At 38.4% G+C, this 26,496-nt stretch overlaps 2 protein-coding genes across 6 annotated transcripts in view; one reads left to right on the top strand and one right to left on the bottom strand.

Annotated features, from left to right (window-relative positions):
• Window positions 1–26,496, top strand: part of LOC134211601 (tyrosine-protein kinase receptor torso-like) — a 198,300-nt gene that overhangs the window by 9,596 nt on the left and 162,208 nt on the right. Inside the window, exons 2-3 of one of the 5 annotated variants that reach the window (XM_062688625.1) lie at window positions 22,080–22,115; window positions 22,395–22,572. The exons of 1 other annotated variant lie outside the window; for it this stretch is intronic. In XM_062688625.1, coding sequence (XP_062544609.1) covers window positions 22,405–22,572 — 168 coding nt within the window. In that variant the 5' untranslated portion in view covers window positions 22,080–22,115; window positions 22,395–22,404. Of the gene's footprint in view, window positions 1–22,079; window positions 22,573–26,496 lie in introns of all 5 variants that reach the window. 3 more of the 5 variants (XM_062688624.1, XM_062688622.1, XM_062688626.1) reach the window with 3 other exon arrangements.
• Window positions 1–26,496, bottom strand: part of LOC134211604 (transposon TX1 uncharacterized 149 kDa protein) — a 179,235-nt gene that overhangs the window by 41,158 nt on the left and 111,581 nt on the right. The gene's annotated exons all lie outside the window — the stretch shown is intronic.

The raw sequence follows: 26,496 nt of genomic DNA, 5'->3' as shown, positions 1-26,496 counted from the left end.
GGGGAAAGAAGATCCTCCGGATCCCGGAGGTGACGCTGCAAGAATAAAAAATGGAGCCAAACAACGAATGAAGTTCGAATACGCAATTAGTGATGAAGCGCCATATCGGGTGTACTTCGAAATGCGAGGAGGAGCACAAGCAGGAAGAATAAACAAGTTTTCACTAGGATCGAAGCTACGGGCGGCGCAAAAGTACAAGAACCACATAATCGACATGAAGCAGATTGGACGTAACAAAATCATGGTAATCTTCAACAGTTACATCAGAGCAAATTCTATCGTCGAAGATATTAACAACGAGAACGGCATGTGCACAGCGTATATTCCAAAACACGTTGTTAGCATATCAGGAGTCATCACAGGAATCCCGACAGATATCTCCACGGAAGAAATATTTATGGACCTGGAAAGTGAGACACCCGTTCTGGAGGTTTACAGGCTGAACCGCTATGTTAATGGGGAGAAAATACCGTCGAACAGAGTATCCGTTACATTTCGGTCAAAAAGACTGCCGGATAGGGTATGACTATTCTGTTGTCAGACCAAAGTACTACCGTTCGTGCAGAAGGTGGTTTTCTGTGGCAAGTGTTTAAGATACAACCACAAAGCGGAAAATTGTAAGAGTTTCAGGAGATGTCAGACGTGTGGTGATCGTCACGATGACGAGAACTATGACAATTGCCAAGAACGGAACAAGTGTCTACACTGCAAAAAAACACACCCCACCGGCAGCTTGGACTGCCCAGAGCGAATGCGACAGGAACAAATAAAATCGATAATGGCGAAGAAAAACTACACGTACGTCGAAGCAAGAGAGATGGTGTCCTTCACCTCGAAAAACATCTTTGAACCTCTGAACTCACTTCAAGATATGCCTACACTCGCGGAAACACTAGCAGAAGGCAGCAACCTGCAGTCGGAATGGCAGCAAACAAACAAACCAAGAGTACCTATTACACCGGCGGTAAAGCTGTACGCTGAAAAAAAGAAAAAACCTCAAAGCAAACGGAAGCGATCAACGAACGCGGAGTTACCAGAAAATGAAGCACAACCAGAATCGTCGAGTGGGACACAGATGGATGGAGTAGCGTTACAAAATCCATACAAGGTACACGAGATGGAGAGATGGAAGAACAAAATGCAACAGGAAGCCAACAAGATGATTGAATCAAGTGTAACAAACAAATACCAACACAAAGCAATGAGCTTCTATTCGGAGCTGGTCAGTGATGGAAACTTAAGCAGTGAAATAAAAGAAAAAGTGAAACAAGCAGTGCAAAAACATTTTAAACTGAATCAAACGAATATATAAAGTGACAAAAAGAAGTAAAAAGTGAAAATGAGATCAACCAGTGAAAACGAAAACAAACAAAAAGCAACAGTGGAAGGAAATATAAAAATAATACAGTGTAATATCCAAAGTTTAAGTAAACATAAAGAAGAATTACTAAGAGTGTTGGTCGGAGAAAAATATTCAGTAGCAATATTAACAGAAACGTGGTCTCAGGAATTGTACGAGGAGACGGCTCGATACAGGATTTCCGGATACCATAACGTTTTACAATCAAGAGAAGACAACTATGGAGGAACAGCTGTTTATCTGAAAAACAATTTCAACTACAGTAAAGCTATGTCCATTTAGAATCCGGAATAATAAAATCATCTGTATCTCGGTAACGGATTGACGTACAAATAAGGTTAATACATCAAAACAAGGGTAATTCACTGTACTTTAAGGAAAAAATATTGATGCAAATAATTTCTTCGTGTTTCTAGTGAAAATTCGCATCTTCTTCTTCATTCCTCTCATCAAAAGTTGCACACCTCCGGAGTCAACTTCCTTGGCACATTTGTTCCACATTTTGGTCATCTAAGTCGCGTCCCGAGCTGTTTTTCCACTTTTTCCACTTTTCATAAGCTTCCGCTTCATTACTGCCCAAAATGTCTCGATGGGCCGGAGCTGTGGGCAGTTGCGTGGATTTATGTTTTTATCGATGAAATCTTCGTTATTATCGCGGTACCACTGGATGACTTCCCGGCTCTAGTGGCAACTCGCCAAATCTGGCCAAAACTTCACGGGACCTTTATGGGCTTTATGGAAGGTCGACCGCGGTTTTTTGAGACATTCCTCCTTGTACAGCTTCGAGTCCATCGTCTTATTCGTCACAAACACTTAGATCTATGCCCCTCAGTTGCATATCCCTTGCCAAAATCATCCGTTTTTTTTGCAAGTTTGTCCAAAAAGCAAACTTAAACTTCGCAGGAACTACTCCTCGTGCCGTCACCATGTAGAATTTTTGGCTAGGAAGCTGTCCGAAATCCATTTTGACGTAGGTTCCATCGTCGATGACAGGATTATCAACGTGGGTGTGCAGACTTTTTTTCTCCTTTCGGCTTCCATCTGGAATAATTTTTGTTACGCTGCACGAAACTTCGTGAAATTTATACCACAGCAAGTGGGCGTCTAGGTAGACAAACCGCTGTAAAAGAATTCTTGCAGCGGTCACTTTCCGTGCCGCTGCAATACAATAAATGATTCCGGATTCTAAGTGGACATTGCTTTAGAGTTCCAATTGAGAACCTGACGGAATGCACCCAAGCGGTAGCAGTTGCCATCCCGAGTAAGGAGCTCGTAGTGGCAGCGGTTTACATCACACCAGCAGCAACGAGTCAGGATTTTGAAGAAGACGTAATCAAAGTGTTCGAGGCTCTCAAGGATTTCAAAAACGTAATCATCGGCGGAGATTGGAACGCGCACCACGTGACGTGGGGGAACGATTGCAGCGATAGAAAGGGGCACATTTTCGTAGAGCTGGTCAACCAATATGACCTGATAATTCTTAACGACGGACAAAAAACATTTGTGCCAATACAACTAAACAAAAGGAGTACAGCAATAGATGTATCGTTGTGCACCAGTAATTTGTATGGAGAGTTCGATTGGAAAGTGCTGGATTTCTGAATTGGCAGTCATCATATGGCAATACAAATCACTGATAGAGAAAAGCAGTCAAAGGAAGAAAAATGGATTTATAACAGGAAAAAAATAAACTCAAAACTCGCAATGCTAGGAAATGACAAAATACACTCATGGGAGGAATTAACCGAAGAAATGAAGAAAATGTATAAAAACAGCAAACAACGGGACACTAAAACGCCTAAGTACTGGTGGTCCACAGAAGTGGAAGATGCCTGGAAACGAAAAACAGAAGCAAGGAGGGAGTTCAACAAAATAGGTAGTGTAAGAAACTTAATCGAATTTAAAAAAGCAGCAGCAAGGTTCCAAAGGCGGAAAAAGATTGAAAAAGAAACCAAGTGGAAGGAATTCATCGATGAAATAAACCCAATGAATAGCTCCAAACAGCTTTGGCAAAGTATCGGCAGACTAACAGGTAAAACTTTTAGGAGAAAAGAAAATAATCCTCTCTTGGACGATAAGAATATAGCAGAAAAATTCTTGGATCTACATTTTGGAAGGAACAGCCCTGAGGACATGATTGACTTCGGTGGATCATTTGCAAGTTACGATATTCGTGATCAAGAAAAATGGAATAGGATAGTAGGGGATAAAAAACCGAACTCGGCACCTGGCGTGGATAGAATTACCTACGGAATGCTGAAGCAGCTGCAACCCGGTGTTGTGCAGCAACTATTGAAGGATTTTAACGGACAATGGCGTAGGAGTTTTCCTGGAGATTCGCTGAAAACGATAAAGGTGGTCGCAATACCTAAAGCCAGGAAGGATCAAAGTAAACTGGAAGGTAAACGTCCGATTTCACTGGTTCCAACTTGTACCAAAGTTGTGAATACAGCCGTATTGGAAAAGTTAAAAGAAGCCTTGGAAGCAGGCAATGTTCTCCCCACAAGATCGTTCGGTTTTAGAAAAGGACTATCCACGAATACTTGTGTGACGTATGTGGTCAACAAAATAATGGCTAATAAAAGGGAAGGAAACTTAACGAGCATAATCTTTGTGGATCTAAGTAACGCTTTTTGCAACGTAAAAGTAGATACTTTGAAACAAATATTGTCAGAAAAAAGAATACCACTAGAGTTGATTTGCTGGATCACAAATTTTCTAACTAATAGAAAAATAATCTATATACATAAAAATGAATTTCTGTCTGTCTGACCCTTATAGACTCGGAAACTACTGAACCGATCGGCATGAAAATTTACATACAGAGGTTTTTGGGGTCGGGGAAGGTTCTTAAGATGATTTGAGACCCCTCCCCCTTTTGGAAAGGGGGGCTCCCATAAAAATGGAACACACATTTCTGCTTAACTCGAGAACTAATCAGAGAATAAATCAATTTTAGGCGAAACAAAGTTCGACGGGTCTGCTAGTTTTTCATACAAATAAGGAAAAACTTGTAAGAGTCGTCAGTGAAGGTCTTCCACAAGGGGATGTTCTATCCCCCACTCTCTTCAACGTATATACTGCTCCTTTGCATGAAATCCAGATCGATGACGTAGAGCTGGTGCAATATGCCGACGACTTCGGCATCATAGTCTCAGCGAAAACAGTAGAAAGGCTTCGAATAATCGGACAAGACTACCTGGACCATTTCGTAGAATCAGCAGCGAAGCTCAACTTGTCAATAAACCCAGCAAAAACTTAATCCATACTATTTCAAGCCAGTAATAAAACACTGGACTATAAGATAGATGGAACAAACATAGAAAATGTTAGGTCACATGACTATCTGGGCATGGCACTAGATAGATCTTTAAACTTTGGGAGACACACTAAGGAATTAAAAGGAAAGGTCAATGAGAGGCTCAACATGATCAAGGTCATCAGCGGAGTAAAGACTGGAGGGCACCCGGAGACAATGCTGAACGTACACAAAGCGCTTGTTCGAGGAACGCTGGAATACGGCTCTACGGTGTACAGCAATGCTGCAAAAACATACCTAAATAAGCTAGCTGTTATCAACAATCAGAGTCTACGAAAAGCCACAGGATGTACCAAAAGTACTCCCTTAAATACTCTGTTAGCAATATCTGGCTTAGAATCCATGCCAATAAGACAGGAATATATAACAGGAAAAGAGATCGCACGTAACATCGCACAAAGAACGGCGGTGGGAGAACAGCTAATCGGAACAACCATAGATAACAGATCGGACACGAAAAAGATAAGTTACATGGAAACAGTTTTCTTAACCACTTTGAAGTATTCGATGCTATAATGACAATCAGGAAGAACTGCGTGAAGTACCCGGATATAATAATCCGACCGACATTGGATGGACTGGTCAAATCCAAAGGAAACACGAACCCAAAACACCTAAAACAACTAGTTCTGTTTGCATTTAACGGCACCTACAAAGGACGCAGAAGAGTCTTCACGGACGCCTCGAAGACAGGGCATTTATGTGGAGTTGGAGTTTTTATTGAAGGATCAAATAAAAGAGTCTCCGTTCGACTTGCTAATGAAATTAGCATCACAGGAGCAGAGCTTGCAGCAATTATAATAGCTATGGAAATTATTTCTAAAGAACAATTGACGGGTTCTGTAATATACACGGACTCGCGATCGGCTTGCGAACTTCTGGAAGCAGCGAGAGACCAACAGGAACGAGAAGAATTATTAGATGAAGTGTTAACAATGGCAGCAGAGTGGGGAGTTTCGATGCAGTGGATACCGAGCCACATAGGAGTGAATGGTAACGAGATCGCAGATCAACTGGCAAAGGAAGGTATTACGAACGATCAGCCAATACTAGATAATATAATATCATACAAGGATGTATACTGTATACTGAAACGCCGAAAGTCACTGAAAATCGACGAATGGTACAAGGACTATGCTATTGAAAAGGGACAAAAATTCTTCCAAATTCAACCAGATTTCAGATCGAAACCATGGTTTGTTGGTCTAAAGCTAGACGGGAAACAAGTTCGATTACTAAATCGACTGATGGCCGGTCATGACTGGTCAAAAGTCTGGAGACACAAAATGAAATTAATAGCCAACCCAACCTGCGAAACATGCAATCAGATTGAAACAGCAGAACACTTAATTCTACACTGTGAAAAATACCGGAACGTACGCGTAAGATACTCATTACAACAATACAACAACCTGATAGAAATATTTAAAACGAACAGTGTAAACGAATATCAGAAAATCTTGGATTTTGTAAAGGATGCAGCTTTGGATTTATAAGAACCCTCAGCTGTGGTCAGGCGACCGAAGACCGAAGCAACAGGGCATATAGTCTTGGCAACTGGCCCTTATTCCTGGCAAGTAAAACTTGCCTCCCAGAATGAAGAAGAAGAAGAAGACAGTTGTCCAACCGTTTTATTGCCGCGATGTACCGCTCCATTGCCATACATCCTTGCTACGCGAATTCCCGCAAGTGAGAGGACAAGAGACGCCAAACTCTGTGTGCTTGTAGCGGGTTGAGTGTTACTTGCAGTGCTCCCAGTAGCATTAACAGAACACTCACTTAGCACCAACAACACAAACTTTACCACAAGTTCATATTTAACGTCAGGGACACTTTTGGAATCCTACAACAGTGAAATAGGACTTGCTGTTTACCATATAAGCAAGTATTCAATATCTTTGAAACTCTCGAAGTAGGCCTGACACAACTGATAGTCAAAGTAGTCGAGCACGGGGCAATTGGTTACAAGTGGTAAACCATCAAAGGCGAAGTTGGGGGCAGCAGGGACTATGTCCATGAGCTTAACGACCCCGCCCCACAACCCATGCGAGTTAGGGGGGCTGTCTAGAACGTGGTGGGATTAGGCAGTGGGCTCTGTTAAACCTCTTTAAAAAGTTACATGTGTTCGCAAGCAGGCCCTATAAAAGCGACCGTGTGCCACTCAAAGCGCACAGGTGTCCAGGGAGTGCCAACTGGCATGAGAAATGTCCCTACTTCGGTAGGGTAGTGCGTGTGCTACTTCAGCTTGTGTTGAAGCAGAAGTGTCATAGTGCATCACCACTATTGTCACCTCGAATCACGGCAGAAGTTTACCACATTTAGTCATTCTGCTGGACTAAAATTATTATTGATGTTCGCAGAATCTTGTTTTAGGCAAGCGGGAGTAGCGCTGTGTGGCACCGCGCCGCGGTTGCCGACGATCAATGCGTTTTAATAGAGAATCGTATGAAGATCAATACATTTTCTTGTTGCGAAATATCAAAAGAGAATCTTATGATGGTCTTACGTTCAGTATCTTCAGTGTAGATATGTAGTGTAGTGCCACTTTCCAAGTAGCACACTTGTCACATATCAGTCATTGTGACTCATATGCGACCAAATCCAGTTACATTGGAGTAGCTGCAACCAAATCCATCTGAACTGCGCTACTACCCAAGTAAGAGAAAAGGGGAAAACATCAAAATGGAACAACGAAAAAATAATAACCAACATTCATGGACATAGAAGAAAAATAATTGGAAATCATAGGAACATTGTAGTCTCGAAATTCGTTCGCGTGCATCAAATCTTTGTGCGCGTTCGAATTTCTGGTAAAACCAGGTGAGAAAATTAATTTGATCGAGCGCGCCGGCAATAAATTGTGGTTTACGACAATCACATTGAGGCTGTATCGTCCGCAAAATCGATCGATATGCTAAAAGCTGACAAATTAATCTGATTCAACTAGTAACATTTCCAGATCTTCTAGGGTCATTCCATATGAAGTGACCGAGAAAAAATGCAAACGTGTAATCGACTTTCTTAGAATTAAATGAAATTTTGACCAATTGTTTATATATGGGTTATACCCCAAAATCCAAAATTTCGTAGTGATTGGACCTCCCCACGATTAATACGACCATCCCCCTTTTCGGACAAATGTATGAAACCCATCATATTGATTTGTTAATATCTCTGGAACTGTGAGGACTATAATCAATCTAAGGTAACCATTCGAAAGAAGATTTTTCAAGGAATTAATAAAAAAATATTTTTTTGATGTGCAGTGTTGCCAAATGAACAATTTTTAAGTTTTTGCTCGAAAAATGCATTTTTCACCCAATGAGTATATTTTGATTTAAAAAATGACCTCACCAACGTGTTCTTTGGCCATTTTTACATTGGAAACGCTTGAAACCCCAAGGTACTATGTTCCGATCTTGAGATACAGGATTTTAAAAATGAAAAGTCCTTTTTTCACTGTGAACATCGAATATTTTTACTAATTTCCGAACATACACACACATTCGCATTGACACATACACACATACACAGCTCGATTGGTTGCTCCCCCACTTTCCGCATCGCGATTGAAATTTATATGAAGATAAGTATGGACTTTTTTTTACATTTTTGCTTCTAGAGGCTTTATGTTATCGTTAATTCAATCATCTGACTCAATATGTTACCATATATTCGAAAGATGCCGAAAGAGTTGGCTGAAGAATAACTATTGCTGGAAATATTACAACGCTTCGAAGATTGATTTTTGAAATCATTTGCAAAGAATCAATGTTTCTGACAGCACTATCTGGCAAACTGTGGTTGTTAGACGGCAAAATCATTTCTCTTTCCGGAATTTTCCTTTAAAAATTAATACGAATAACTACAATTTGTTCCTCCGCCCTAAAAGATTAAAAATTTTGAACTAGCGCTGGCAGAATAAACAATTTAGGTCGTCGTTCCAGCAAGGATCCTTCTTCTGAAAAGTTTTTCGGCATCCTTAGGGTCAACCTTTAACGCAATATCTCACATGGTTTAGGAAAATCTGAATTCTCTAGGAGTTAAAAATGCAATAAATACAAAAAGAAATTGAATAGCAAATATTATCCATTTATTTTCAAATTACAGAAAATAAAATCATTATCTCAAAGAAAATCATTTTTATGATGTTTGTTTTTGGTCTACTATTTTCATATTTTGATAATATACATACACAGTTGACAATTTTCGATTCCTTGGTGAGTGACTGAGAGCTCATGGCTGTCGTCAAATCACATTTGCGTGCTGTGAAGTGTAGGTTTAACTGCCGTGGTAGTAAGATAAAAACTTTTCGTTGATAATTCTCCTCTGGTCGACTAGTATTGACATTAAGCTTTTCTTCTGCCTTGTGTATAATTACAAAATTCGTTTGAAAATAGCATCCAACGTTCTTTGCCATTTTCAACCCTCTTACCTCCCACTTGTCACAAATAGTCACAAATCACTTACCCTCTCCTTCTGTACGTATAAGTATCATTTACATAATGATTTGCCTTTTTCATACACTATTTTTCCACAATAACATAGTGAAAGTCTACTTCCTTATGAGCTACTTATTTTTCCATTCTCGTACACTAAGCGTACTGAAAGGCTATATGTTCGCTCCGAAAACAAACTTTTTATAGAAGGCCCGGGGACCCATAGTGTTGTATACCAATCGACTCAGCTCGACAAATTAAGTGGATGTTTGTGTGTGTGCGTAGAAAAGTTTCACCCACTTTTTAGGCACTTGCCCTTAACCGATTTGCTCACAAAATGTTGCATTTTACGGGAAATCCTGTCCCATTGTTTCCTATTTGAATTTGAATGGTTCGGACTATAGGCTCGAAACATATGGTTAAAATACTATTTTCAAAATGCACGAGAAATGCACCATTCTCGCAAGGTAAATTAATCAGGGTTTTAGATAATCATATCGTTTCTTCTGTCGTAATTGCCTCTCGTATGTCTTTCTTTTGCTGTTTTTAAGAAAATGTTTGTTTGTATGATTGAAACACGAGTCTTTCGGTTCACTTAATCTAACGTTATTTTGTAAGAATAAAACGGTATAAAAAAGATTTTGGCTCCGTAACGCTTAACAGCATATGAGCCGAAATCTTTTGAAATCAAATAATGATTTATAAAATTAAAAAAAAATCTGTCCATAGCATGTGAAATACCATAGTACCTATGTGAGTAATAGTTTAATAGTACGCTTTACAACAATACAGAAAAGCTATTTCTTCCATAGTGACTACGTTGCCAAGTACATTATTTACTATTCAAAGTTACATGTTTTACAATTTCTTTTAAGAAAACAATATCTTTGAATTCTTGGCAATTCCATAAAAACACTCTAGCAAAGGGGTAAAGGTTAGGTATGCATAACAAAATCTTATGTGATTGATAAGTTCCATATGAATCTTATAACATTCAAAACTCTAGAACTCGAGAACGGCTCATAATACCTTGGGGTTTCGAGTGTTTCTTATGCAAAATTTTCTGGAGAACACGATGCTGGTGTTATTTTTCAAATAAAAATATACTCATTGGCAGAAAAATACATTTTTATAATTAAAACGCAAAAACAATACAGATGGCAACACTTTTACTGAAAATCGATATTTTTCTCAAAAAGTTTGAAGAATTTTCTTCAAAATGCATAAAAAGAAGTTATTTGTAGCTTTAAAACTGTCCGAGATATGAGTCGTTTAAAAATATGGTTTTTACAAATCGTCAAAAACGGGAGGTGCTCGCATTTGCCGAGGGGTTGTCCAATCATCAAATTAATTTGGGTTTTTACATATAATCGGTAGATAAACAAATCCACAAAATTTGATAAAAATCGGTGTAAGTCGATTACAAGTGGTTCGGTCACTTGGTATGGAATGACCCATATTTAGAACATATTCTAGAAATAACCACTAATTACATCTGATAGTGATTTCCATTAAAGAATTTGCGCCAGTTTGAAAATAATTTTATTTAACCATCATGGCTGCTACTACACGATGGGTACTTTTCGTTCAAGTAGTGGCCAAAAAAATGCTGTATAGCTATCAAGATAATAAATTATTTGAAATAGAATGCTCAATAATTAACTAACTATGGTAGAAATTAATAATAGCATTGAATACTACGCTATGATAGCTCTGAGATGAGCTAGCCTCGGGCTAAAAATCTCACAAATAAAGACATAATAATACGTTAAGATAGCATAGGAAACGGAATGACGTTCAAAATAATTTCAATTGAAGTTATTGTTTCATCAGCAACAGTAGAACCTGTATGTTAGTCGCACCATTCACACTAAAAATTTCAGATAATTTACGATAGTTTTCATACCATTTTATTTTTTCGGGAAGTACATGGGCATCTTCCATTAAATGCATATAAGAAAAAATATGTTATGGATCATTTTGAAGAATTAGATTTTATTGTTTTCATACAACATACTTTTTGTTTCTGCTAAATATATCCAAAATAATGGAAATAGAAACATAGACATTCTCAATTGTGCATTCGAATTAAGAATGATTACGTTTCTGTTCTTATTATGTTGGATACATTTAGCAGAAGAATTATGTCAAAGAAAATGTATTTTTTACCATTAAATCTGCTATAGTTCATGAACTGAAAAATATACATTATGTTCTTGCGTAATACCATTATAAATCTATTGAAACCCACGAAGTTTTATGGATGTTATGCGTGAGACTAGACTATGACCAAAATATTTGGCATTATGACAGTCTCCCAACGTAGTTTTAAGAGACCCCTCAGGATAATCATTAGACCACAAATAAGGTTATGATGCATTTGACATTTGTGGTTTTATTGTGCGGTTTATTATGGTTTTGAAGATAACTATAAGCCCATCAATAAAGCTTATCCTATGGTATTAAGAAAAGCTGTAATAAAACCGTTAAAAAACTTAAAAAAACACGAAGCCTTGAAATTGTTACTTGGGTAGGGTTCGCCACCGCTTCTGCTTTATATGCAGGAAGTCGTGGGATTAATCCCAGGACCGAGGCATTCCTCATACTTTGTATCTTTCTGTATATATTTCTCATTTTATAGCAATCAGTAAAACTGAGATTGGATTCCATACCATTTTCATCTTCTATCCTACACCTTCAACTGGACTGTTCCTGTATTCAGTTGGAACTGGAAATGAATGAAAGAAAACTCAATTCTGCATCCAATTAGAATATATGAGAATTGGGTAGATTTGATTCCCCTTACGGGGTTTTCGCATGCACAGACTCTTTGAAAATCATATAATATAACTTCTCTGATGTTCAACTATATGTAATTAGCTGTTATTCTCGTAAGTTGAAACAGAAACAGATCGGAAATGACCGAATGCCTTGATTATTTTTTTCAACGAACTACTCCCCTGAATGCATCTTCTGACTGCCATTCCCGGAAGATTGCAGCTACTAAAAGCAATCCCTGCCATTGTTTATTTTTCGCCCTTTGCAAAGTCCAAACCAACTTTTTGGAGTGCCAATGAAACAGGTCTCAAAATGATGCTTGGAAGAGTTTTTCCACCAAATTTCCACGGTAGGTAATCATTCAATGTTGAACAAGCATAATGAGTATGCAAAATCGACGGAAGACCCGTTTTAATTTTTGTATTTTAGTCGTTTAGAGTGGAATTGCCAACTTCCTATTGTTAACATTTTGTGGATAAAGGGGGGCTCTTCTCCCAATCTATTGGGTCAATCTGGGAAACGAGGGCTAGATTATATTATTGTATGTACAAACTTTCTTCTGGAAGAAGATTTTCTATTCGTCCCGGGGATTCGCATAAATGTCTCTGCTTATGGAACCACCCCACCCATTTTTGGCCCTTCATACAGGAGTTTGATGAAATACAAACAATAATATAAGCATGATCAAATCGTTTATCAGATATGACCAGTGCTACTAGCAGGTGCCTTGCTACAATAGATAGTAGTATCATCATCATCATAATTTAGTCGTTTGAAATTGCTTCGTATTTTCAATCCATCAATCGGGGCAAATAGAAATGCGTGGTGTGGGGCAAGTTGAAAGAACGATTCAAAACTTCACCCTCGTAATTAAAAGTAATATTTTTTTCAGAATGGTCCGTAAATACATTCGGAAAACATAAATTTATAAAAAGGTCCAAACTTCTGAAAATAAATTTAATAAATTTCCGACCATCTCGTCATGAATGCAATCCTCCTACCATCTCCACTGAAGAATAGAATGAAAAGGGGTCGTGTTTAAACTGCATTGTATAATTTTAAGATGCTTAAACTACTTTTCCTCGTAGTGAGCACTAACTTTAAAAAAAATAAAACATAGAGCTTATAAACATTTCATTAATTCCAAATTTCACTTCCTCAATCCCTCTTTCTCCAATCGAGTTTATGAGAGATACGCTGGTTAATTATTGTGAATTTATGAAGAAACCACAGCCGAACTAATCAAGCGCACAATTCGAGTGAACCCGATCAGCAATGCATAACAAAATTATAACTCAATTCTATCAATGGTTGTTTTTTTAAAACAACGTGTGTTATAATTAGATAATTCGATAAACATGTGTCTTCGGCCAGTTTGATTTCATATCAAAATTATAGCAACATTATTTATGTACATTAACAAAATATAATTGCTTACATTTTTTGGAAGATATTGGAAAAAAGCAGAGGTAATCACCTTCAGTATAACTTGAATTTATATTCGATATTAATAGCTAGTACAAAGTTAATTGCATACATTATGGATGGAAATCCGTTGTTTTAGCGTACCAGATTTGTTTACGTGATGTAGGCATTAACCTTGAAAATAGTTTTTTTACAGGATAATTATATCAACGTTTGTTATAATGTTGATATGAAGGTATCAACCTCTGATTTGATTGTGTTACGGCTAGAGGGATTTTTGATATAATTTCTGTTATTTTCACAACTAACCAGCCAAATTTATAACACATTTTGTTTCAATAGTTTTCTGAAATAAATAATTCCCCTTGTTATAATTTTGTTATGCATGTTATGCATCCTGAAAAGTAATCCAAGTGGTCACCGAGTGCTAATCAATCTGATAAATTTTCAGCGTAGTGCGTTCTCTAGAATTTGGTACCTGAAAATTACGCGTGTCACGTGATTCGAGTATTAAGCCGTACTTAGCTGCAAGTGTTTTGAAAATCAGTGAGGCGCAATATATGCATTAAAAATATACTTTTATTTTAGAGGAAGAAAATGAGACGAGGGATGCTAATGTATCTCCTATAGCTCATTTGTATTTATCGCTAAAGCAGTAATTCGAAAGAGCGATCATTACTAACTACTAATGACCGGTGTTTGGCTGCAGAAACAATGTTGAGAAAGAGTGAATCGAACAGATTATTCGAAAATTTAACACCGAATCCATCCTGCATGACGTTTACCAACTGATACCCACTTCGACAAATTCAGATTGTTATGGAAGCAACGATGCAGCTTCACGCAGCTCTACGATTGAATCAAAATAACGCGTTGCTTTGATGGAATAGGACCGCCATCCGTTGGAGCGCTGAGGCTGCGCTCGCCTATTTTTTTTTTTTGCAACAGTGGACTATATTACTAATATTCATTCATTTATTTAGTTTATATCTAAACAGATAACACTGAATCAACAATTAGACACCACAATACACGGTTCGAGGCCGCATCTCTCCATCCTCGAATTCGCCCCACGCTCGCCAAGTCGTTTTGCACCTAGCTGCCCACCTCGCTCATGGGGCCCTCCTTAGCCGTGCGGTAAGATGCGCGGCTACAAAGCAAGACCATGCTGAGGGTGGCTGGGTTCGATTCCCGATGCCGGTCTAGGCAATTTTCGGATTGGAAATTGTCTCGACTTCCCTGGGCATAAAAGTATCATCGTGTTAGCCTTATGATATACGAATGCAAAAATGGTAACCTGGCTTAGAAACCTCGCAGTTAATAACTGTGGAAATGCTTAATGAACACTAAGCTGCGAGGCGGCTCTGTCCCAGTGTGGGGATGTAATGCCAATAAGAAGAAGAAGAAGCCCACCTCGCTCGCTGCGCTCCACGCCGTCTCGTACGTGACACATTTGGTGCGGTGGTGAATCTTTTTTGACCGTAGTTTCTTCTGGGGCCCATAGTAAGCCCGACTTCCTCAGATAATGCAGCTTCGTATTTCACGGCTAACTTTATTATCAGCCGTTAGCAAGGATCCAAGGTAGACGAATTCCTCAACCACATCAAAGGTATCCCCGTCTATCGTAACACTGTTTCCCAGGCGGGCCCTGTCGTGCTCGGTTCCGCCCACAAGCATGTACTTTTTCTTCGATGCATTCACCACCAGTCCAACTTTTGTTGCTTCACGTTTCAGGCGGGTGTATAGTTCTGCCATCTTTGCAAATGACAATGTCCATGTCATTCGCGAAACAAATAAATTGGCTGGATCTGTTGAAAATCGTATCCCGGATGTTACACTCGGCTCTCCGCATGACACCTTCGCAATGACACCTAGCGCAATGTTGAACAACAGGCACTAAAGTCCATCACCTTGTCTTAGTCCCTGGCGCGATTCGAAAAAACTGTAGTGTTCACCCGAAATCTTAACACAGTTTTGCACACCATCCACCGTTGCTTTGATCAGTCAGGTAAGCTTCCCAGGGTTATTCGGTAAATTGAATTACAGATTTAAATATCTTTAGTCAAAATTACCGAAAAAATGTGAATTTCTAAATTACAATAAATTACAATAGCATTACAATATCGAAATAAGCACATTTGTTGGGTACAACATAGGCTAGCATACGATACTTTGTATCTTGCGAGTTCCTGAAGATCAAATCCACTCAATCAAATCTAGATCATACATGAAATATTTTTTTTTTAATTCCACATTTTGATTGTAACTTTACGATAAGTATTTTCAGATTAAAGATGTGCTCGTCTTCAGTGTCTCGTTTTTGACTCCAAAAATTGAGTTATAATCCAGAACAGCACTAACACGGCTTATAAGCGGATGACAGCATTCCACTAAACAAAACCCTGAAAAAATGAAGATGAATGCAATTGTTTACTGAAAGTCGATAAATTACCTGTACCTTCCAAAAATGCTCAGAATGTTTCTGGGTTGTAATTGCAAAGCTTTACTCATTAGTTTTATTTAGCGGCGCAGTCGAAAATATATGAAGGTTTGAACGAAATTTTAAAAATTTGGGTTGAGGGGAGGGGGGGGGGGTATCTAACACCACATTATTTACTATTTGGAACAAATCCCTAGTCTAAGAGATGAATGCATGTATTAGATGTAAGAAAATATAGTTAGCACAAAAATTATCTTTCGGACACCACTTCATAGCCAACAATAAAAATTGAAACCTTTTGTTCGGTAAAGGCAAATACATTTTTGTAATTTGATTACATTGGGTAGATATCAAATCAAGTCATGCAACAGTTTCAAAGAGAGTAGCATGCATCTATTCTGCCCATGATATTAGTACTATCGTTTGCTGGAACCGTCCTATTTGCTTGTGCAATGTGCAGTATACATATATGACCACCACCCACATAAAAAGACTAATAATCTCTTTGTTTGAACTTCCATTGCAGTATCACAAGCGATCTCGATTTATGACATGTAGTATGGTATCCAGTCAATCAATTCTGAAAAAAACCTTTGCATAAATTTACTTACGGGTATGGGGAACCAGTGTCGGTAAAATCTCGCTTAACTTTTTCAAAAGGACCTAAGTAACATTTTTTTCATGATTTAATTTGAGTACTGCAATCGAAAGCTTTCATGTTTTTATGTTGATTGCGCTATTCAAATTAATTCATGAAAAAAATGTTACTTAGGTCCTTTTGAAAAGTTAAGCGAGAAATCATTCACAAATCTCAATTATCCTCCCGTGCGAGTAAACTTCTTTGCGAATTAGAAGGAATGCATCACAGATGAGTTTTTCATACCAAATCGCATCGTTAAGCCCCAAACGCAATACAACGGAACGTCGACGGAAACAGAAAATTTGACAGTTAGCCCATATATTTTCTGTCAAATTTTCCGTTTCCGTCGCCGTTCCGTTGTATTGCGTTTGGGGCTTTACACTCATTTTACGAATAATCATTTTGCTCCAAAATGCGTTCAAAACCAATTTGTGGGCAATATTTTGTTTGCACATGCAAGAGTATCCATTGTTCTATGCGATGAACGTCAATTCACTGTTTCTGACGAAGGAAAACAAAAGAAAACCTATATCCTATCTCGTCACTACTTTCTGCTAATACTAAAGACACACTGATGGTACAAGGACCGTGGAATACCACGGTTATGTACCCTAGTTCATATTATTCCATGGTTTTCCACGTTGTACCAGCATGGTACAAAGTGACACACCTATGGTACAACTTGTACATGGTACGAATACCACCAGTGTGTCATTAATATAACATGCGTGCAGCTAAAAAAACAAAAATAACACCTCAAATTCCTTTTCATTTCTCTGTTTTTGAAGGAACCTTACGCAGCACTTTCCTCTCGAAAACTTCACGGAGAAAAAATAATAGTAAAAACAACCAAAACTTAGTTCAATTCAACCAAACCTCTAGGTTGAATTAGGAACAAACATTTTTTTATTCTGATTTGAACAAGTCAGTTGGTTGAAACAAACTAGAAGGTTGTATTTTTCGCGATTTGGGAGGTAAATTCAACAATCTTTTGTTTGGAACAACCAAAATAATAGTTGTTTCGCCTGACAGCTCTTGAACAACCAACAATTTTGGTTGTTTTCAACCAAGAAGTTTAGTTTATAATAAGCAAAAAAAAATTAGAATCAAACCAATTAGGTTTAACCTATTCAACCAATTAGAATTAAACCTATTTGTTTAAATCAACCAAAGTAAGCATTTGAATCAAACAACAAAATGGTTGAGATTTTACTTCCATATAGTGGACCAAATAGCTGATATAAAAAAAATTAACTTGTATTTAGCGTTCATATCGATTTTATTTTTTATATAGTCATTTAAACGTTATGCAAATAGTACAAGTTATTGAATTACACATTGAATGTATTGACGCGCGATTTGCGGAATGTTAAATCCGCGCTATCGCTATTTGGCTATCGTAGATTTTTTCAAAGGTATAGACCGGAATTGAAAAGCTTATTTCTACCCCGCTGGCATCGTCGATTCGTTGAATGCTCGTGGAAATTTTAGGGCACCGTACTGAAATTCACATTGAAGGCCACGTCAGCTGCGTCTGTTGCGAGTGTTCACCAAAAACAGCGGCAAACGGATCCGTATTCTTGATGATAAAGAGAAAGATAGATATATTTTCTGATGCTAATGCATATTTTCTTACCTTCTAGAAAAATTGTAAGATGTTTAATCAGGCCTCAATGGAGAAAACATCAATTTCGTGATTCTAATAGTATTAGATAAACATGGTTGCAGTTCTTCTTTCTGAAGTGATGTAGCACACATGTTTTGTTGAGCCAAACAAACCAAATTTTGGTTGGGACAATCTAGTTTGATGGCTATAACAACAAACGTTTTGTATTAAAACAAAGAAAATGAATTTTGAAACAAAACGTAATTTTAGTTAGAAACAACTTAAGTTAAACGTTAGTTTCCACCTGTACTATTTTGTTGACAAACAATGTTGGTTTTGAAACAAGCATAATTTTTAGTTTGAAAATCAATCAACATTTTGGTTGTTTCAAACTAAGCGGCTTTTCCTCCGTGTTCAAGAGCGCGTTAGTCCTCCACGAGCATCGTCCAGGTCTAGTGGCCGTAGAGAACTTCCTGTCTAATGAGCTTTAGTCAGTTTGCTACGGCGGCGAACTCTATTTGATCGGAGCGTTTAGCGGAGCCCAAATTACGTACCTGCCTGCCACGATGCTTCTCCGAATTTGTTGCTAGTATCGTTATCGAAGGTCACCAATGAGCCAATGAGTACATGAATTCTCCAACCACATCGATTTCGTCACCACCGATACAAACTCGTGGTGGAAGGCTAACATTGTTCTCTCTCGAGCTTCTTCTTCTTCATGTATTTCATTTTCAACGTATTGATGATCAGTTTGATCCGCTTTGCTTCCCTCTTCAGGCTGATGTAGGTGTATTTCATCTTCTCAAATCTACGTGCCACAATGTTGTCGGCGAAACTAAATAGCTACACGGACATCGGGAAAATCGTACCACTCGTGTCAATACCTGCCCTTCGTATTACTTCCTCCAAAGCGATGTTGAATAAGAAGCACGAAAGACCACCATTTTGCCGTATTCCTCTGATCAACCGTATCAGTTTATCCGTAAATCCGTGTTTGTGCATTAGCTGTCAAAAGCGGGCTCAGTAGTCATATGGCTACTGCTTCTGCCTCATACGCAGGGGGTCGTGGGTTCAATCCCAGGTCCGTTCCATTCTCCTACTTTGTATCTTTCTCTATATTTCTCATGTTCTAGCAATCGCTAGAACTGGAAATGGACTTCCTTCCATACCGTTTCCATCTCAATTCCTATACCTTCAACTTGAATATTTTAACAGTAATCTGCTAGAATTCGAAATGAACTATAAAGCGCGTTTCCAAACATCCAATTAGAAATTCCATCAGTTGCTTTCTCCTATCTATCACATTGGTAGCTCGTTAACCAAGACGGACCTCTGCCTCTCGAACCTAACCCAAAAATTCCAACAAATTCCGCATGAACTCGTGGCAAGTGCAGAGGTATATTCGGCTTGCAGTGGGCGAGTGATTGCATCATCATTTCCTCCCCCTTCCCTACATTGACTTGCATTCTGATGTGGCAGGCGCCAGTATGACCTAACAAATGAGATCACCAGTACTTGTACATTGAAGATGTGAGCTAGTCCCAAGCAAACATCTGTTGGTTCTCTGTGCAAGAACAGCTGATCTGGTCATAATGGAGTAGCAACTACGACCAGTCAATCAAGCTCAAGCTCAAGCTCAAATCCGTGTTTGTGCATTAGCTGTCATAGCTGGTCCCGATCGTTTGTATCATATACTGCTTTGAAGTCGATGAATAAATGATGTGTGGGCACGTTTTATTCGTGGGATTTCTGCAATACCTGACGTACGGTGAACACCTGGTTCATGGTGGAGCGTTCGCCCATAGTCGACGCTAGTCGACGGCATAACATTTGGGAGAGTACCTTGTAGGTGGTGCTCAGCAATGTGATTGCGCGGTAGTTACTGCAATCCTACTTTAATTGTTTAAACAGCTCTCCTGGTAATTGGTCAGCCCCAGGGGCTCTGTTGTTTTTCGGCCAATCTCATCCGAAAGACGTATGTCCTGCGCTCGTGCTCGCAGGTTCATCACCATACCGCCACCGTTGTCTGTCACATCGCCATTCAGGTGCTCTTCGTACTGCTGCCGCCACCTTTGCATGCAACGCCCGCTCACGCTGGTTCGTAAGGGGTCGTACACTTATTACGTAAGCAATTTTTATGGGTTTTTAGACACGCCCCCTCCCCCCTGTAAGATTTTTCTCATAGCCTTGGGCTAGTCTACCGTCTTGTAGCCGCCTAATGTTTAGCCGCGGCGAACGACTTCAACGCGTGTTGTACACCGTCGAGAATTTTGATTGCAGGCATACTGCAATGTTATTTTAACCTATCTGTTTGAAACGAAAAACGTGCTTTAATGAGGGAAAAGGTTGTTTTCTCTTACCTGATCGTATTTCATCACTCTCTGATATCACCATTGTTGATGGTTTATTGTCAGATGGACTTATGTAAGTTTGCGATTTACCAAATCAAAACAACAAATATTTGGATCTCGTTTTCCAGCTAAAGTTCACCACTATGTCATGCAATTGGTGATTGCCACAAATGGATTGCGAGAGTTAGAAATAGGGGTGCCTAGAAAGCATCTCTAATTCATCTGGAACATCTGGAATTCATTCATGCGACTTCTGTTAAAACTGCTTTGATGGATGTTTCATGAAGCAATATCTTCATCTCAAATACTGAGTTTGATCGCGAGACGGATCCTACCACGGTTACATTGCCAGTTACAGGCAAATCCTGACCCAACGAATACCTTCCTCATTATCCAACTCCGTGGTAATTATGAAGGTGTCGCTAAGCTGGTGGTCTCTCGTTAAGTAAGTACCACATCAACACTTCCTCCCTCTCCCCAGTTACGGTGAAGACGGGCATGGCAAGGAGTAGTAATCCTCATGCTTTTGTTATGTTTGATAAAAACTGGAATCAAGGACCACTCCCCTTATTGATTTTTTTATAGCCTTCTAGTTAATGATCTCAAAAGTAAAACATGAGTATCATTAGTGTCCAACCTAATGCTAATGCAATCCTGTGAATGAAATCAATACTCTAGATGCCGCTGATATGGACTCTATGGATTCAATACGTGATGAAGTGGAGCAACGATTGTCGGAACTGGACATTAGCAAGTCTGCGGGGCCAAGCTCTTGAAGAAATTTAAGGATGATCTCGTGGACCCTGTCTTTTCTCTTCAATTATTCGCTGTCATCTGTTTATTTCCCTCAACTATGGAAAATCTAGCACATAACTCCTTGTCATATGAAATGATCAGAGATGTGCTACACATTTGGCAAAAAATTCTGCTCTTTTATTTTTCATATTTTTCAACAATTGAATAAAATTCATTCAGTGAGTGCAACTAATGGATGGATGTTTGAGTTTTCGAAATGTCACTTCAATATGACAAAATGGTGCACGCCAAATATACGCGATCTCGCGCACAACCGGCGTGTATTATTTAATTATCTTTACAATGCTATATATAAACCATGGTATCGTATCAGAAAAAAAACTTGCAAAAACTTAAATAAAGTTAACCAAGATTTGGGAGGAAAAACCGCGTTTTTTACCTTTTCTCAACTTCGATAACTAATATTTCAAAAACCATAATTCGTAAAAATAGTGAAAAATGATTGGTGAAAGTTGATTTTCAGATTAATGTCCGCCTAAAACCTCATAGTGAGACGGTCACTTTGGCGGAGCCTGTTTGCGGATACATGCAACAGAGCCCTACAAAACCCTACCACAGTTAGTCTTGGGAGGGATCGTCAAGCCCTTGGACATAGTCCCTGCTGCCTCCCTGCTGGTTTCTCCATACTAGTTCTAAATTGTCATCTCCCTAAAGATATCCCTCCTCACTCGGTCCCAAATTCACTGTGTTTTATTAAAATGAAAAAGTTTTGAAACAAATGCAGTCCGTTTTCATGCAGCTATGTTTTCGTCACTTATATCCCCTTACTTTTGACCCCCTCATATATGGCAGAGATATGGAATCTTCTATCGTTCCCCAATTTCTATTACATATATTACTTTATTTGACGGTAAACGTATACGTTTATGTTAAGCTGACGCGTGTTTGTTTTTTCTTATTTACAGATATTTCATCGAGTATCAACTAATCGGTGTTAAACGGTTAAATATTTCTAATGATTCTCGTTAAGAAAAATTTACTACCATAGGAGTGATATATACAAACCTTAAGCTCGTTAAAATTTCCTCTTGAAGAATTAAGCAGAATTGATTCGCAGAAGACAAGTGTTCTCACATTAGTTGTTTTTTTTTTGCACTTTATTACCACTACTTGGTTAACCGTAACAGGCACTTGATGCGTGAGAAATCACAGATGGTGAAGTCGCGGTGGTGAATCAATTAGGATCGGTCCCAAGTGCGTTTAATTGAAGTGCATTTCAGCCTCATTACGATGCAAGTTATAATCTTAAAGTACGTGCAAGTGCTTTGCATAACAGTGTTTTTCTCCAACAACATCAACTGCGACAAACTGCTGGCCCACAATGAACATGAAGACCAACAACTGTACAGGATTGCATCCTGCGCTGCACGGTGCTTGGCAGACGGAGGAACCCATACGGTAAGGAAACAATTAAACATAACACGATGTTCAACAGGTTCGCTCACCGCAATCTTGTAAGCTAAACTTTAATAAACATGGGTTTGATCCAAACACTAGAGGGGTCTCTTTTGGAATATACCTAACGCTTATTTTTTATGTTTTGAGTTATGATTACACATTCATACACATTGGTCGATTTCTGTAGTGGCCCCGCCATGTCCCGAGACCGCACCCATTCAAAAAAGAGTAGTTGAATAGGAGAACTGGAGAATTTGGGGCCTTCTTCACCCCATCGGTAAGATGCGTGGCTACAAAGCAAGACCATGCTGAATGTGGCTGGGTTCGATTCCCGGTTCGCTCTAAGAAATTTTCGGGTTAGACATTTTCTGGATAATAAAAATATCATCGTGTTATACGAATGCAAAAATGTTAATTTGATTAAGAAACTTGGCAGTTAATAACTGTGGAAGTGCTGAATTGCCGCCTGCGAGGCGGCAATGTCTCAGTGGGGGATGTAATGCCAATAAGAAGAAGTAGAATTTGGTAAGTTGCTCATATCACAATTGGGTAAACGTAATCTAGGGGAAGCAGCACCAATAGGGGTGGTAGTGGGATCTTAATGAAATTTTTAGTAATAAACTGAATTCAATTGAAAAATATATAAAAAAGCTTCGTCGCTTCAAACTAAAGGCATTAGACTTCTTCAAGGACTATTGCATTTTCGATGGAAACTGAATGATACAATGGGCTAAAATAAGTCTTAATAGATTACAACAGTTAGTGAATATAGAACAGAATTTCAGCTGTTTTTAATGGACATATTCGGACATAAAGATTTCAGACACAGTGTTTTGGATTATAATAAAGAGATAATGATGCATTCGAAAATAGATTAAAATGTAACCGTTTAGTATGCCATTGCTGTTGTATGGATTTCGGTGCTCCATGGTATGCAATGCTGAACTCGGATTATTCGAACTGCATTGAAAACTAAAACTAATTATTTAATATTGTATTCAGTATTGCATTATTTCGCTTTGCAGTTATTAATCTCACTGGCCGTCCCCCGGCGAAACTGTAGTAGCCCTATAACGAAAAAGGGAGTGCTCAAATTTCGATTCCATCGGGTTTGACCTGGTAGGTCACCATACGAGAAGGATTTATCACCTACGCAAAATTATTCCCAATTTATTAAAAACACGCCATTGCAGATGAGACATGGATAAAATCTCTGAAATAAAATATATTTAAAATATATGAATAGTGGGTTGACATTGAACTATGAATATGCACAAGCAACAAATGTAAACTGCACATAAGTTCATATATATCAATAATATATCGCAGCTCAGCAATAGTTTTCACTCTGTACGTAAACCACTTTGCTGTTTGCAATGCCTATTTCAAATGTACAAGAAAAAACCTAAATTAATCTACCCAGTAGTGATACCACCTTTCTCGTATTTCAGCCTAACCTTTACGATTTGATTCACCATTTTATCATGAGAACAAGCCTTACGAGCAAAGGCGTAGGATTCCTAATCCGGAGATGGCGAGTTCGATTCTTGGTCTGGTCCAGGATGTATTCGGGTAGGAAACATTCTCGACTCCCTGTGCGTAGTGTACCCATTGTACTTGACAAGATACATACTGATGCAATGGCGGGCATAGAAAAGCTTGCAGTTATTCAATTGTAATAGCTGAGGAAATGCTGATTGAATAGTTGAAAAACCATTCCAGTTGGAATGTAGAGCCATAGAAGACGAAGAAGAAGAAGCAGAATAAGAAGAAGAAGAAGAACAAGAAGAATTAGAAGAAGAAGAAACCGAGCTTAATTAATAATGATCAACCACACATCATTTCTCGTCGAATACAAGAAAATCCGTTTGCATTATGTTGTCTAATGATGTTCTAGAATTATGTGTCCTGTGTGCACACAGACAAACTATGATCTTCGAAACTCTTATAAAAACTGAAACGATAGCCTTTCGGTACAACTTTGTTGTGTACGAAAGGCAAAACGAGCATAGTTGCTGCGAGCACAGCTCCTCGTCGTGACACGAGATAGATGAGTATTTATTTAAAATCAACAACGCCAGAGGTGACATACATCATCAACACATAACAAATACGTGGACTGGTTATTCATAACCCATAACTCAATTATAATGTAATTAGATATCACATTATTGAAGGTATCCTACTCTTTAAAGTATCAAATATGTTAAATTAAACATTGGTAGTCCGAATAATTGAACTTAGAGTATTGATGGATCTGCACGTTAAAGTGTTTCTGGCTTTTAATAGCATTGTATTTTTGCAGCCTCAGTCACGTGATAACAAAAAGCTACGGGAAACTTGAAATCGACTGCTGTAATTGAGCAGGACTAATATGTGCTATTCGTAATAGAATAAATGCCCTGTGTTTTAAATTCTATCACTTTATATTTTATTCACATTCAAATAACGAGCGCTATCGAGAGCTTTGGAATGATGCCCTCCTGAGCGTAGCGGTAAGACGCGCGGCTATGAAGCAAAACCATGCTGAGGGTGGCTGGGTTCGATTCCCAGTGTCGGTCTAGGCAATTTTCAGATTGGAAATCGTATCGATTTCCCTGGGCATAAAAGTATCATCGTGTTAGCCTCATGTCATGATATACGAATGCAGAAATTGTAACTTGGCTAAGAAACCTCGCAGTTAGTAACTGTGGAAGTGCTAAATAAACACTAAGCTGCGAGGCTGCAAGTCCCAGTGGGGGATATAATGCCAATAAGAAGAAGAAGTATAGGTTTTGTTCCAATTGGACGATAAGGGATGCATAATCGGAAATTATTCACGGATTTTTCATAGGCGGCATGTGGTGTGTGGCAAGCAAAATGCTGCAATGGAGACGCGTTATATTTTACTCGAGGATAAAGAAACGACCCACGCCGTTTCAACACGTAACTTTCAGCCGAGAACGCTTTGTCATGCATCATACACGCATCATTCGACGCATTCGACTTTGAAGTATCCGACAATATTAGCAAAATGTAAACAGACATTTACATTCTTGGATAAAAGTCTATATTGTGGCAGACATAGCGAATATGAAACGGGTCAACATTTTGAATGAAATTCAGATTTAGAGAAGATTAGAAAGATTTTTTTTGTGAAATTCAATATATTTAGTTAGGGAGCTATCCGTATACCTTGTGGAAAACCTAGGGGATATGACGAATGTCCATGGTTCACATAAATTTATGGAAATTGATATGAGCAAATGTCCATGCTGATGAAGGAAAAACGGTTCGACATTCGACCTATCCTGAAAATTTATCAAAGGAATAAATTGAAAATAGAATGATTATTAATTTAGAAAAGTTTAGACTATGAACTGAATTGTACAGACTTCATTTTTCTAATATGACATGCTAATTACAATTGATTATTAATCAACTAATCATGATTAATATATTTCAATTTTCTTTCCTTCGATTGAGGCTTCATTTCATTTTACGAAATAACTTAAATTAAAATGAAAAGCATCAGTTGAATAATTTTTGAATAGATAGATAGATGTCTTATTAGTCATATTGGAAAGCATAACGATTCTCATGATGGTAATTTGTAATTTTGCGAAATGTCACTTTTAAGTTAAATTTGAGGTAATTCGGAAAATGGGTAGTAGCTGACTTAGTAGTAACTTATTTTATAAACAAACATTGTTTTATCGCTTACATATAATGCAAGCATTTTTCTTCGAAATTAATTCCCTTATTTGATAGATGAAATCTTACTCTGTCGAATACATAATGTGGTTTTGTCAGGAAATGTTTACTTTAAAAGGAATTTGCCTTTCGATGCATCAATCCCGTCTCGAAAAGCAAATATTTGATAGATGTGCTGGAAAATAAATTGTTCATATTGGATGTGTCATGTCCTTTCAGGTCCCTTTTATA

The sequence above is a fragment of the Armigeres subalbatus genome, chromosome 2 (assembly GCF_024139115.2).
Source record: "Armigeres subalbatus isolate Guangzhou_Male chromosome 2, GZ_Asu_2, whole genome shotgun sequence".
Taxonomy (NCBI): domain Eukaryota; kingdom Metazoa; phylum Arthropoda; class Insecta; order Diptera; family Culicidae; genus Armigeres; species Armigeres subalbatus.
This window is presented reverse-complemented; position numbering and strand designations above follow the sequence as displayed.